At 48.2% G+C, this 13,628-nt stretch overlaps 4 protein-coding genes across 4 annotated transcripts; 2 read left to right on the top strand and 2 right to left on the bottom strand.

The window, feature by feature from the left end:
- Nucleotides 1–246: 246 nt before the first annotated feature.
- PHATRDRAFT_45632 (predicted protein) lies at nucleotides 247–2,354 on the top strand. The gene has a single exon (XM_002179874.1). It carries the CDS (start codon nucleotides 311–313, stop codon nucleotides 1,598–1,600), a length of 1,290 nt encoding a protein of 429 aa, XP_002179910.1. The 5' UTR covers nucleotides 247–310; the 3' UTR covers nucleotides 1,601–2,354.
- A 1,230-nt stretch (nucleotides 2,355–3,584) lies between these two features.
- Nucleotides 3,585–4,938, bottom strand: PHATRDRAFT_12234 (GABAR1 G protein-coupled GABA receptor; the record flags this gene model as incomplete). Its single annotated transcript, XM_002179676.1, has 1 exon — nucleotides 3,778–4,785. A coding segment is annotated over one exon (1,008 nt), but the record flags the coding sequence as incomplete, so codon positions are not given.
- An 826-nt stretch (nucleotides 4,939–5,764) lies between these two features.
- PHATRDRAFT_45630 (predicted protein) lies at nucleotides 5,765–7,169 on the top strand. Its single transcript, XM_002179873.1, has 2 exons — nucleotides 5,765–6,669; nucleotides 6,757–7,169. The coding sequence occupies exons 1-2, from the start codon at nucleotides 5,904–5,906 to the stop codon at nucleotides 7,056–7,058; spliced, it is 1,068 nt and encodes a 355-aa protein (XP_002179909.1). The 5' UTR covers nucleotides 5,765–5,903; the 3' UTR covers nucleotides 7,059–7,169.
- Nucleotides 7,122–13,602, bottom strand: PHATRDRAFT_45629 (predicted protein; the record flags this gene model as incomplete). The annotated part of the gene is made up of 1 exon (XM_002179675.1): nucleotides 7,122–13,602. The coding sequence occupies one exon, from the start codon at nucleotides 13,600–13,602 to the stop codon at nucleotides 7,168–7,170; it is 6,435 nt and encodes a 2,144-aa protein (XP_002179711.1). The 3' UTR covers nucleotides 7,122–7,167.
- Nucleotides 13,603–13,628: the final 26 nt, after the last annotated feature.

The following is a 13,628-nucleotide window of genomic DNA, read 5'->3' as shown; positions in this document are numbered from 1 at the left end:
GGAAGGTTGATCTGGTTACGTGTGATCTTGCGCTGTAATCACTTTATCGGGATATATACCTACAGAATATTGGAGTGTGGTACTGCACAACCAATGAAATCGCCCAAGTTTGACGACCCGACGCTGTCCTTCGTGAACAACTGATTTACGGGTTTGACATTGCGAACCTTGCAAAAAAGCCTTTGTTTGATGTCGTGTCCGATCGATAGCTAGCTCGCCATCTCGCATCTCTCACAAAACACATACCAAACAACAAAACTCCGGAAGAACAAGACATCCAAGGTCAAAGCGAACCTTGCTTTTTTCCTGCATGGGCTGCTTGCTAAGTTGGCGGGACTCCAACAACCTAAGGATTCAAGGCCTTCGCAAAAGACAAGCAACAGGCTGCGCAACCGTGTGTTCATATCAAGTCACAAAAAGCACAATGATGACAGCACTTACACAACGGAACCATCACCATTGCGGAATAGGCGGATGTAACGAGACTGAGAACCTCAATACACATACCAATCCTCACGCGGACATTGGTCCTGAAATCAACCTGTGCCCAACTCCACGTATGATACAGAATTCGACCGACACGTTGCCTTTGGGAGACTCTGACGAAGAAGTGAGTGGCTCTGCCATTCCTCCTCGGTCTCCTAAATCCTGTAGCGAGTTACCAAATCTCCCTTGTTTCACCAGATCTCCACAACCGATCAAGAGGCACCGTAGTCTTCCGAGTCCAAACCGACGATTCATTTTTGGGCAGTTCTGGGAGAAAAATGAATGCGACGAAGAAGTCCACTTTTCAAAAGTACCGCCTACGACAGATGTGTCGGCTACTTCTTCAACGAGCACCAATCCTCAAGGAGCGGGTCGTCCAGTGGCGACAATCAACAACTTTGACATACGTTGTTTAGCTCCCCCAGCTCATCGACGCGTCCAAAGCGAGTATTTCAGAGACATTCACGAACTATCTCCCCACTCAAAACAGAGTCTGCCTCGCCTGCCGGCTCCCTTGATGCGTTTCTATCATCAAGGTACAAGAACATCGTTGAATGGCATGTATCCTATGAACACTCCCCGATCAATCCTTCGAGAAAGTTCTTACCGGCGTTTGATAACAAGCAACCATGATACGTCTCCAAGGAATCAGGCTGCGTTTGTTGACATGGGACACCGCAATGGATCTTTCAACTTGACCAGGACTTTACGACAATTTCCTCTCTCAAAATCAGAGCAAGAAGACTGCTCATTACATAGTGACACGGCATCTACCTCTATCTCACAGGATTGCACGAGTAAGAAGGTCCAATTCGATCCACGCGTCGTCGTTACTGAGTTTGAAGACAATATACCTCGGGAATGGTTCAACGAACAAGAACTAGAGCGCTTTCAATGCGATACCATTATGCTCGCGCGAAGGTATCTACTGAACCATCCCGAACTGATTCCCGAATATAGTCGCCCCAAACTGGATCCGGTCACTTGCACCCTGCGTAAAAAGGCCCTTTTCTCCATGCCAATACTGTCATCGGACGATGACCTCCTGCCGCGATCACCACCCGTGCCCGGCATCGTCAAGACGAGTCGATGGCATGAAGTGGCCGATCGTTAAGTGCAGGCAATAATGACGTAGATCCTAGCAAGCTCATTGCGCACCTGTTTCAGCGATCGCTGCAGCCATTGTTTCCCCCTGCAGAAATTGTCATGATTTGCACAGGGGAAGAAACTTTGGAATTCATGCAAGAGACCGAGGCAAACAGATCGCATCGGGTTCGATTGATTGATGTGGAAGAAAGTTTTCGACGCGCCCAGAGCCCCTGTTTGACTGACTTGTGCGACTAAAAGATTGCATAGTCAACTGTTGACACCTATCGAGCAAGCGACAAGTATAAATTCGCACCATGGTTCAATGCACAATTTGCTCTCGTCATCTAAGCACCAAAAGTATCTTCAAGAACTAGTACCACAACAACTTGGATGGGTATTACCGGGTCACTTTAATCAATATCATCAAGAAAAGAGAACGACGACTGGACACGGCACAGCCGCAGAGGAATGAAGTGCAATCGCCAGCGACACCGCCGGCTATGTGGCACTGCTTATTACTTGGTGTTTCGTCCAATTGGGAACAAGACTCGCGGACTTTGATCCAGAGTGGGGCCGACATGTTGTGGGGAAAATAACCACCACGAATGAATGGCGCGCTACGAGACGACCTTGTCGCCCGATTGGTTGAAAAGCGAGGCTCTGGTGAAACATTGTCGCCGTCAGTATCGACTATGGATGAAGAAACAGAAGACGAACCGCAAGGAACAGCGTCCGTATAGCAAGTAAAATTTCTCGAAAATGAATCACACTTTGATGACAGAGTTTGCGTCAATCTTTTAAAATGATAGGGCGATTTATTCTGATACAGCATTCTAGTAAGCAGTATTTGAAGGGACGCGAACCGCCTTTCCGGTACGATAATACCCTAGTCCCCGTTCACCGAGCTTAAATTCGAATCCAGCCTTGCGACCGACCCAGTTTTTGCTGGGGCTGAAATCATCGTCGCCCATATCGATTACGTGGCCATTGCTATCCAACTCCACGATATCAAACTTTTCCCGAAACTTGATTTTGATGGTATTCATTGGTACATCTGGCAAAGCTTTCTGTCCGTCAAGGTCTACTCGTAGCGGCGGATGAAGGTCGGTTCCAATGATTTTGCTTTCATCGTCGCTGACAATTGCGTAACCCAACTTCCGCAATAGTTCTGCGTCTTCATCCGATGGTGGCAGGCACCGTTTATTTTTAAACTTATTATTCTTCTTGACTTTTTTGTATACCATTTGCCGCGCGCCGTCCCCCGTATATCCAACCTCTTCGTCACTGGCATTCCCTTCGCCTTCGTCCAAAAGCTCGCCAGAGAGGAGCTTCTCTTTTTCAGCTTCGGCCTCTTCGCGTGTTTTTCGATCGCCTGATTCCTGAATCGTATCTAATGCGCTCTGCAATAGATCGGTTTCCTCCGTTTCAATTTGAGCGCTGCTTGATGTGCTCTCAGGGATGTTCTCGTTGTCTTGTTCGTTGGTGTCGCCATCACCTTCAATTTTGACAGCCTGAGCCAAAGCCTCTTCTTCCGTTTCATCATCATCACGTTTCCGTTTTCTGTCCTCCTGAGCGTCCTTTTTGCGCTGTATTTCGGCCATTTTGGCCTTTAGGGCTTCCAAACGCTCCAATCGCTTCCGCTCTTGCCGCGCTGGATCTGAGTCCCGCATACGCCTGCGTTTCTGCATCGCTACTGCCTTGCCTCCCTCGTACACATCTTCGAAACAAATTTTGGGAAGTTCCTTGACTTTGAAGGCTTTTGTCAGAATATCCATTCCAGGTATAAGTGGTTGAAAGCGTCCCAGCTCCCATTCCCGAAAATTTTGCAAAGCGAGTTCAGCATTCAAATTGTCTCCCCGCATACGCAACTTGTCGACGTGGAAACCTACGATGTACGTAATACAATTTTGTCGCTGGGCTTGTGTCAGTAAGGCGGATTTGTCAGCGATGCATACTTCGAGCTTTTTGGGCCAGAGCTGAATCTTTTTTAGTGGGAGACTTCGACCTAGTAAGTCTGAAACGAGTTTGCGGAGTCTCGATTCGACAAAACCAGCCCAAGCTTGTGCCTCTGCCTGTGTTGGTCCAACAATGCATAAGGACAGGTAATTCTGGGGGAGAAGAATGTGAGAATCCTTACTGAATGATAGTACGGTTTCGACGCACAAAGCTTGCTAGGATGACGAACAAAGAACAACGTACCGGATAGTTAATAAAAAAATCAGACGGTTCGAACAAGGTATTCCAGTTCAACTCCTGTGCCGGATTCTTTTGGTAATCTTTCCATAGTTGGTCTACAACTGTGTGGCCACGGTTGAATTCTTCCTGTAGAATTTGCAACGTCTGTCGCGACACGGCGAGAGTCGAATTCATAGCAGGATAGGCTGGAGTGATCATTGGAGCTACCTGGCGCACTGCCGTCGCCACGCTCCAGACCGGCAGACCGTAGCCCGCGTCGTGCGGTTTCGTGAGTAATAGTGGCTGCGGCCAGCGCCATGTCTTAAAAACGAGGAAAAATTTACGCAGGAGGCTGGCTCCGCACGCGTTGGGGTACAGCTGTACGACGAGTGCGACACCAATATTGATATTCACGCCTCCCCAGTAGCCCATTTTGTTGCTGTAGAGGCCTCGGGCCTTGGCCCACTTACGAACGCACCGAACAACAGTTAGAAATACTTGATACCGTTGGGGTGTGCCCGACACGAGGGCAGCAATGAGGTTGGTGACCCGCGGACCATTGAGCGACTTTTCCGTCGCCCCGTCGGCGCCGTCCAAAACGGCGTCGTTATCAATATCAAAGTCAGGGGGAACCGACGCTGTATTGAGACGAGCAAATAACAAATCGATGTTAATTCCTTCCCAATCAAAAGTCAGAATGGGGACGGCAGCAGATTCGACAGGAACAAAATTCGTCACGTCTGGGTGTGTTCGAATTCGTTCGGCGAGACTGGTTGGATCGCGAGTGCCTTCTTCTCCTTCTACGGTTGAGAGTATCGTGGTTCCAAAAAAATCCATTCGCTGACACGCGTTCGGTGAGACGAGAATGGTATCAATATCGGCACCAGGTTCGTGTACACCCAGTCGGTATGATCCAGACGTGAACAACTGCCCACCCGCCACGTTCACTACGTCCGTCGACAAGCCTTTCTTTATGCAGACAGTTCGAATCCAGTCCCTACACAGCTCACCCATGCGGTTGAGTACCCTTTCGCGACGGCGAATGCCTTCGGCTGGTTCCAGAGGAATATTTGTTTGCGTAAAGGCGTCCAGCGTGCTTTGAAAGCCGAGTTCTAGTTCGGTCGGTGGAGATCCATCCACGACGGGTAAGGCGGGTTCAAACAAACGTCCTCCGACCTTCGTGGTCATATCCACAGGGAAGGGCTTTTGCATGGAAGCAGAAGAGGTCGAATTCATGGTGTTTTATGTACTCCACGTCAATTGTGAAAACACAAAACTTCGCCGCTGTACAAAAAATCGAGTTTGGTATTCCGTTCCATTACTACTAGTATTTTCATTGTACCATTTTACAAAACTCCGGGTTCTTTGGGTCCACGGTCTATCCTCTTTATTCCTTGCAATTAATGCATACAGCTACGAACCGCGGCATATTTCAAGCAAACAAATGGCAGTGGGCCAAACAACTTTACGCCGGTAGGAATCAAAGCAGTCTGCGGGAATGTATTGTACATCAGCATTTCGATCTAGCATCGATCAATATCGGTCAGAGAGTTTACTGTTAGAAGCGTCATTTACATCTCTCGAGCATCCACCTTCCGCGTTGTAGCAGACAGCGAGCGATTTGAAATAGTTCATGATTCATTTTACTGATTTGAGAATTTTCCTGGATCTGATAAATATGAACGATTTCAATTTTGAAATCAAAGATAAATAGCCTGATAATAAGTTTAAGAGTAAGTTGGCCTCGTATACATATTGCTCATAGAACATAAGCCATTTTTATTTGTAATCATACAGTCACGAAAGGGGCATAAATATAGCTCGTCGATATAATCCATTGAATGAGTGCCCAGGCATAGTTTTTATGCACTTTGAATTCGTGAACCACAAAAAGATGACCGTAGGTATCCTAATTTTACTCGCTTGAGCGTATCGCTACAAAACGACTATTGCCATCGGGAGAGAAACTGTCACGCTCGCAACACGGAGCGTACTCAAATCAAACGAAATCTTCCTCTTACATTTGTATTGGCAGTTTGTCTCCCGGAACAATCACCAATTGTGAAAAGAAGTATTCTGATATTGACTGTGAAGCATATCAAAGTAACGCAACACAATAACGTAGAAGAATCCATCCCATCCGCTCTAGCATCATGAATCTCAAGTCCGAAGTCTTTTTATCCGTGGTGGCGTATTCTCTCTGCTCCGGCACCTTGGTGCTCTTGAACAAGCTTACACTGCACCACTTACCTTACCCTTCTCTCGTTGTCTCATTTCAACTCCTTGCTGCATTGATCTTCATCTACGGCGCGAAGCATACCGGAAGACTCCAAGTCGACGCACTAGAATGGCAATACGTCTTACCGTATTTGTTCTACATTTTGCTCTTCTCCGTTGGCGTCTTCTGCAACATGAAGTCTTTGTCGATGTCCAACGTTGAAACTGTTATCGTCTTCCGGGCACTCTCACCCTGCATTGTCGCCTTTCTCGACGTGCTGTTTCTCGGGCGCGAATATCCCAGTCTACAGTCCTGGACTGGTTTGAGTTTGATTGCCTTAGGGGCGTACGGCTACGCCAGTTTTGACGCACAATTTCAGACGCAAGGCTTGGCGGCCTACGCCTGGCCCGGATTGTACTTGTTCATTATCAGTCTGGAAATGGCTTACGGGAAGCGTATTATCCAAAGCGTTAACCTGAAGACGCTCAGCGGACCAGTGCTCTACACGAACTTGCTCGGGTTGCCGCCCATGCTCATGTTTGCCGCGATGGGACATGAGTATCGTTCTTTCGTCTACGACCACATGGTTGAGCAGAAACCTGTTGGAGGTGTTGCCGTGTCGCTGTTGTTGTTGGGATGTGCGGCCGGAACTGGTATTGGGTACGCCGGCTGGTGGTGTCGGGGCAACGTCTCTGCAACCTGTACGTTGTCGACCTCCCATGATAGAGTATTGATGCAGATTTTTGTCAACTGACTATCTTTTTCTCTCTCCGTGTTCGCCGCAATAGCTTTTACATTAATTGGCGTGATCAACAAGTGTTTGACGATCTTATTGAACGTCATGATTTGGGACCAGCATGCCCCGCCCAAGGGTATCCTGAGTCTCGCCCTGTGTCTCGTCGGTGGGTCTATTTACCGCCAGTCGCCCTTGCGCAATAACACTCTAAAAACGTCATCATCAGTAGCCGTCGACGATGGAGATGACAAGAACGGAAGAGACGACAGCGACAGCGTAGCAACAGATGCAGAAGATATCAATGAGCAAGTCGAATTGTTGGAAGCAGAGAAAGGCATGAAACGCCGTTCTTAGAGGATGCGTTGACAGTGGATAACGACCACTATTTTCCTCAAGGTCAACCTCATTGATATAGAACAGCAACGTGTTTTCTTTCATGCTTTAAATTCCTATCTTGCAGCTATCAAACATCGTCAATGTCCCCTCCTTCATTGGAGGAGGGTGCTTTTAGATTTGGTTCATCTTGTGCCAGTAGAGGTTTAGGTGACGCCGAATCAGCCGTGTTAGAAAGGAGCGGATTACGATGAGAAGTGCGCTGAGATGCGATGGCGCCAGCACCTCGGGCTTGTAGTAGCAAGCGGCGACCTTCTTCGATTAAGCGGCGGCGTTCGTCCGCGTCCGTCGCTGGTGCGGACGATGGGGCTCGTGCAACGCGACTAGAACGGAGCAAAGCGCGCCGTTGCTCCCGTAGAAAAGGTATGTCAGGGCTTTTAATTTCCCCCACTCCCAGTGACTCGTGCCTTTCAAAAGAATCTCGCAAAGCCTGGTTTCGTTTACTCGCTTCGGCGGTCCAATGAGATGGCTTTAAAACATTCTCAGTAGTAAGTTGTGTTGCGCCAGTCGTATTACTAGCTTCCCGTGATCGTTCGGTACCATCGTGGCCTGCCAACGAAGTGCTTCTTTCGTTGCTTGTCTGGATACCGTCTTCCTGGCGAGCAAAAAGAACTTTTCTTTTGTAACCGATATCGAGGTTTTCCTTTGGTTGCGCAGCCTGAAATATCATTGCTCCACTCTGTCCGGGGACCAGGGGCTGCTCCTTGCCGATTGAGTTTTTTTGACGAATCCGGTCTATGGGGTCAGGTGACTCTTGCTTGCCATCCACATCTTTCTCGTCTAACAACAATACCTTCTCGTAAACATCTCCTGCTCGATTGGGAATAGCACTGACGTCCAACTCGTCGACGAACGACATGTCTGCGCTTTCGCTTCGCCAACTTTGCTCTACCAACAAATTCTGCGAAGAGGATCCGATATGAGGAAGAATTTTTGAATGTTCTTCAGTCCGTCTTCCAGTGGGAAAATCATGCCTATGGTAGCGTCTCGAGAAAGACTCAAGCTTTCCGGACTGAACACTTTGGAAGGGTAGTATACTACCCTCTTTCCACTTCGCAATTAGCTCGTCTAGCTCAGAGCTCTTAGATATAATACGAGTCGATGCTTCCAGTGTCGCACGGAGCTGTTGCATAGTAGCTTGATCTATCCATTTTGTGTCCGCGGCTTTCGTCAAAACAAGAGGGTTGTCAAAATCTGGATCAAGTGAGTGTGCTACGGCCCACTGAAGAGCAGCTTCGTAGCTCTCATTGTTTGTCACAAATGAGGCTCTTTTGGCGCCCGTTTCGGTGTAGCCGCGCCCGACAAGCTTGTGAACGATGCTACAATCAGGCCGGACATAGTCTGAGTTCGGGGAAGGAAGTGATGACACGATAGCCGCAAACTCTTCTTGAAGCACGGATTGAACCTCTTTAAGGCATCCTATTGCAATATCAGAATCTTTGATGTAGAAAAGAAGTCCGCAGGCGAGTTGAGCAGCGCTGGTCACTTCAGCTTGCTGCACAGCAACGTGATCAGCTTCCTCGTACTTTGAACACTGAAATATGCACCAAAACATGGAATATCTAGCGATCGTGCTCAAGAGGGCATCGTCGACCGTGTTGTACATGCTTTGATGACGTAGAGAGCGCAACAATTCCGAAAAGTTGATAGAGTACTGCTCAAGAGTATCCTGAAAAAGGCTTGAAGCCGCGAAAGCATTTGTGGGAGTGGTAGAGGTACACAAGTATTCAATGCTTGAATAGTATCCCAGTAGCTCGTTATGTGCTGGTGGCGACTCCACGGATAGTGGTCCAATACGGCTTGACAAAGCGAGTTTACATAGTTCATATTTGGTCTCAGCATCGTCAAAAGAATCCTCTCGGATAATGGCAGATGCCGCATCAACGACGGCCAAGGACAAATCACGCGAGACAGAGTCTAGCTCATCGTGGAAAAGGCTTCGGCAAATGGCCGCGGCGGCACCGCAGTGCTTTCCGATGAGTGCATGGTGTATCATCCTGTTCTTCACAAAAACAAACGCATTTGTATCAGTCAGATCAAGACGCTGCGCCATGTGTAAGATAAAGGTGCCTGGCAACGAGGGCAACTTATGGCCATCCCACGCCGCCACATCCTCAGAAGCTAAGTCCTGCACTTTAAAGAAGTCACGAATCAATTTGTTGGCATCTTTTGCAAACTTTTCATCTGCCCAATTCTTGTAACCGTAGACTACGACCGATGGGTAAGAGATCAGCATAGACTCAACTACATCCAGTGGCAGCTGCTTTTGAAGGACTCCAGGAGACACCCAATGAGTTGCCAACGCTGAATTTATGAATTTTGCAACGTCCATATAAACACGGACCGATTTAAATTCCGAATGCAAGTTCGGAAACCAAGGATATAAGACATCTTGGCATGCCATTGCCGCTGACAGTGTTGATTCATCATTTGTTTCTTCAAATACTGCTTCGTTGACGAACGCCATCACAGAATTTGACGCCATTGCTTTGTCAACGAGGGCGCCATAGCATGTGAGAAGTTTGTGTATGAGTACTACCTGGTGCTGCTGTAGGAGAACCTCAAAAAGACGAACAGTCACGATTTCCACTGTACTTAGATTCCCGTCACAGCATTGTTGATTGATTTGCTGGATGTCTGCTATTAGCATCGAAAGAAGCTGTCCATGCTCAACGTTTTCGATTCTTGAGAATTTCAAGCCTACCTGCATGCAGAACGACGTACAAATGCTTTCAACAGCTTGCTTCCCGGCACGTATTTGGCCTTCCCGGCCAGACCGCAATGAATCATTTTTCGACACAATAAGAAATGGTGAGCAGTCTGGCCATTGAGAAAGAATATCAATTAGTACAAGCGAACGGTACATGTTGTCAACCTCTTCGGCACTACCATTCCCTAGATGCTTTGGTAACGATTCGTAGGCCATCCAAAGCGTTTCCACAATCGCTCTCGCATTGGTAAGCTTTGGACATAGTTGACAAATGATTGCAACGGTATTTTCAAACAGTCTCGTAACAATGTCCATCAAAATTCGGCTGTCCTTTACAACCCGCTGCTTGGCAGGAATTCCTGTGGTACTCAAAGAGACAATTGCGGTGCAGATCTCTATGGCTCTTTGAGTACGGTCCCACGTATCACTAGAATTTTCCATGGGAGCGGCTTCAAAGATTGTAAAACAATATAAAGCAAGTTCCCTGTCTAGTTCAGCGTACAAGCCGGTGTCGTCTCTCGTTGCGTGCGTTGGATGCAGCAATGGGATAAGAACATATTGAAATCGTGCCAAAACTTGATCGAAACCAACGACTCCTGTCAGCGCCAGCTGTACTACGGAGCGAGTGTCGAGCGACTCAAGCTCCTTCAGGCCCATCGTCGAATGTGTTACTGGAGGATTGTTGACATCAAGGATTTCAACGAGCAAAAGTTGTAGAGCCTCCGACCGGCGCAAAATTCGATGAATTTCTGAATGATTCTGACTGGCATCCAAAACGTCCAAAGCGTCTCTCTTCTCTGCACTCTCGCATTGGAGGGCCTTAAGTGAAACATTGCAGAACTTGATTGTCGAAGAAAGGTCGCAGACAAAGTCGCAAAGTATATGCGCCCATGAAGAGTACCAATCTCTTAGTATTTGCCAGCAGGACGACAAACTACTTTTCAATCTTTCATCGGGTCCGATTTCTGCGTACAGTTTCTGGACCGCATCACGATCTTCTTCGTCCACGAGGAGTTGGAAGCCAATGGAGCTCGACAACGTATCTGGCATTTCGGCCCAATTTCGCAAAACATATCCCTTACTACCCGTATAGAGAAAGCCTTTTGCTTCAACATTTTCTTGCCAAACTGGAAGAAGATGAAGGTATCGACACAACGCTATTGTCGGATGTATCTCACAAAGCACCCTCAAGTATCTGACAGTGTCGATTTCGTGGCGAAACACCACAATTGACAAAGCTTCAATATCTCCGGCTCTAGCCAGGCTTGTAGCCAGATCGGCTATGTTGACTGAGACGAACTTTTCCAGAAAATGTGCAAGCGACGGTGTTGAGAATAAGCGCTTACAGAGGAGTCGATATGTCCCCAAGAGCACCAATCGTTGTCTCAAGTTGCGCCTGATGGACTCCGGCCCAAAGAATCCTTTCAATGCGAATGAAGCCTCCAACCTTCCATAATCGATCCGATTTAGAGCAACATTTTGCAACCGAAGATAGGTATCGAAGTCGTAGCATTCGGCAAGATATTCTACATCAACCATGGCCTCTTGCACGACAAAAGCATCATCAGAACTGTTACTCAAGTAGCGAAAGTCCCGTGTGGTTCGCCACAAATGCTTGTTACACTCTTCAACCATATCTGAGAGAATCACTTGGTCACGCACGGCAAGCCGACTAATGGCGGCGATTGCTTCTTCGAATTTAGATTCGTTAAAGAGCGATTCCACAGTCGTTCGAGTGTCGAGCGGATGGAGGGCAAAGAGAGACAACTGCCTTCTCCCCCCTTTGCATCCTAGCAATGTCAAAAGTAAGTCGTCATTTAAGGAAGAAGACAGTAACGTTCCAGAGGCCATTCCGAGTCGAAGGCTGCAAGGAACTGTGCCCTTGGCGATTTGTTCCAACGAAAGAAAGCAAAGACGCAGCGGAGATTCTATCAAGATTGCCAGCAACGGCAAACACTCAGGAGGACACCACCACCGTAAATCGATCGCTCGAGACACACCATACTCATCCACCAAATACTTGAGTGACTGCGAACGATCTACGATCGATTCCACCAACGGTTCGATATTTTCGGGACTACCAGGTTGATAAACAATCTTAAATTCGTTTTCCGCTAAGGTTTGCGATGCTGTATGTTCCAGCAAGCGGCAATCCATCATCGTTACCCCACCGTTCCAGTCCAACATGGCCATTTCCAATGAGCTACTCGCGGTTGTAAAGCGTATTGTCACTATCGGTGCTGACACCGATATTGTGGTGATTCGCTTAGAACTTTCTTCATCCAACACCCCTTGCTCAGCGTCGGCCCAAAGCTCCACATGCCGTGGCCGCCTCCAGTGCCGCATAATTGGATCGCTAGCAAACACACTGACTGGTGGTCCAACTGCACCGACGTCAATAGCTTCGAGCATATTTGCATGAAGCAAAAAGCCGAACTCATCACAGTTCTCTTTTGTTGTTGTCTCATCCATCAGCATGGTGCTGACAGACCAAAACGTTACGGCTTCTCTACCGTTTTTTGCACCAAATGCGGCCATAATATGTTCCGCTGGCGGCCCCTGAGGATACGCTTCCTTATCCCACGTCGTTCCTCTAGTGACACTTGTGCGAAACGTCTCCAAGCCTAGCACGTCAGTATGATAGTCACTCGTCGTCAACGCCGTGATCCGATTTTGAAAGGATGCCAAGTCTGTCAGCTCGCCAATTGCGTAGTGAAGTGCTTCCCCCCGTCGTACTTGTATTCGGGGCGGCTTTAACGCGGGCTGCTGGAGGGTGGGGCCGTACCAGAGACGAGAAGGCAGTGGAACGATCTCAATGGTCCCCCCCAAACGAGATACCACGATAGTCGCTGCTGGCACCTTTCCCGTCTCGACAATCAAGGGTACTATATCCGACACTCGCAAAGAAGCCGATTCATCTTGGACAAAGACGTCGTCACCCAAATGTGTTTGTACTGCGTCGGTTGGACTGAGCATCCCACAGGCTTGCCATGAGTGTGTGTTCTGGTCGCCTGCGAGTTTGACCCGACGGTAACAAACCACAACACCATCTTCCAGTCCCCATGACACAACCAAGAAGTTAGGACCCACAGTGCTGGCGCGAGCATAGATGGCCGAATATGAAGTAGCCGATATCTGGCGAAAGTGTTCTAGCAGCTCATTCCGGTCTGAAGTATATTGAACTTCTCCTTTCTCCTCATCCAATTCATGTTCGTTGCTTTCATCTAAGACCAACTCCACTATGCTTCCAAGGCCTGTAACCACAACAGAAAGTGTCGTGGTATCATGCGGTGGCTGCCATATCGCTGCCCGAGCCACGTTCACACTTTTCGTTCGTCCTGAGACGAGGTGAAATCGCGCCATGCTGTAAGCCTCTGCAGGTATACAGGAAGGATCAAGAGACGCCAGGTGGGTTCCTAGCAGCTGGAGATTGTCCTCGCTCATTCCTTCCGCATACCGTAATCGTTTGTCATCCTTTCCTTGATCTGAGAAAGCTTGTATCGCTAGGGGCTTCGCCAGATCCGACGAAAATCTGAACCAGCCGAACAAGCCTGTTTTCTTCTGTGTGGGCGAGTTCAATTGTACGGCATGCGATGCGGATGATATTGCGCGTAACAAGTTGTCTCGATCCTGGGACTCTTCCATGAGACGTGGGTTGGGATACAAGGAAGCGTATGTCTCGTATAGGCTCGTTAGCTCAGCCTGAACCCGAGGAGCCCGAATACAAGAACTGTTCTCTTGATCATGCAAAGGCACAGTCGTGCTCGATTTTGGCACCAGAGCAAAATGGGACATTTTCAAATGAGTTTAAATTGCCTGAA

This window comes from Phaeodactylum tricornutum, chromosome 7, assembly GCF_000150955.2.
Source record: "Phaeodactylum tricornutum CCAP 1055/1 chromosome 7, whole genome shotgun sequence".
In the NCBI taxonomy this organism is placed as follows: domain Eukaryota; phylum Bacillariophyta; class Bacillariophyceae; order Surirellales; family Neidiaceae; genus Phaeodactylum; species Phaeodactylum tricornutum.
The sequence above is the reverse complement of the archived record's forward strand: the minus strand, read 5'-3'. Positions and strand labels throughout refer to the sequence as shown.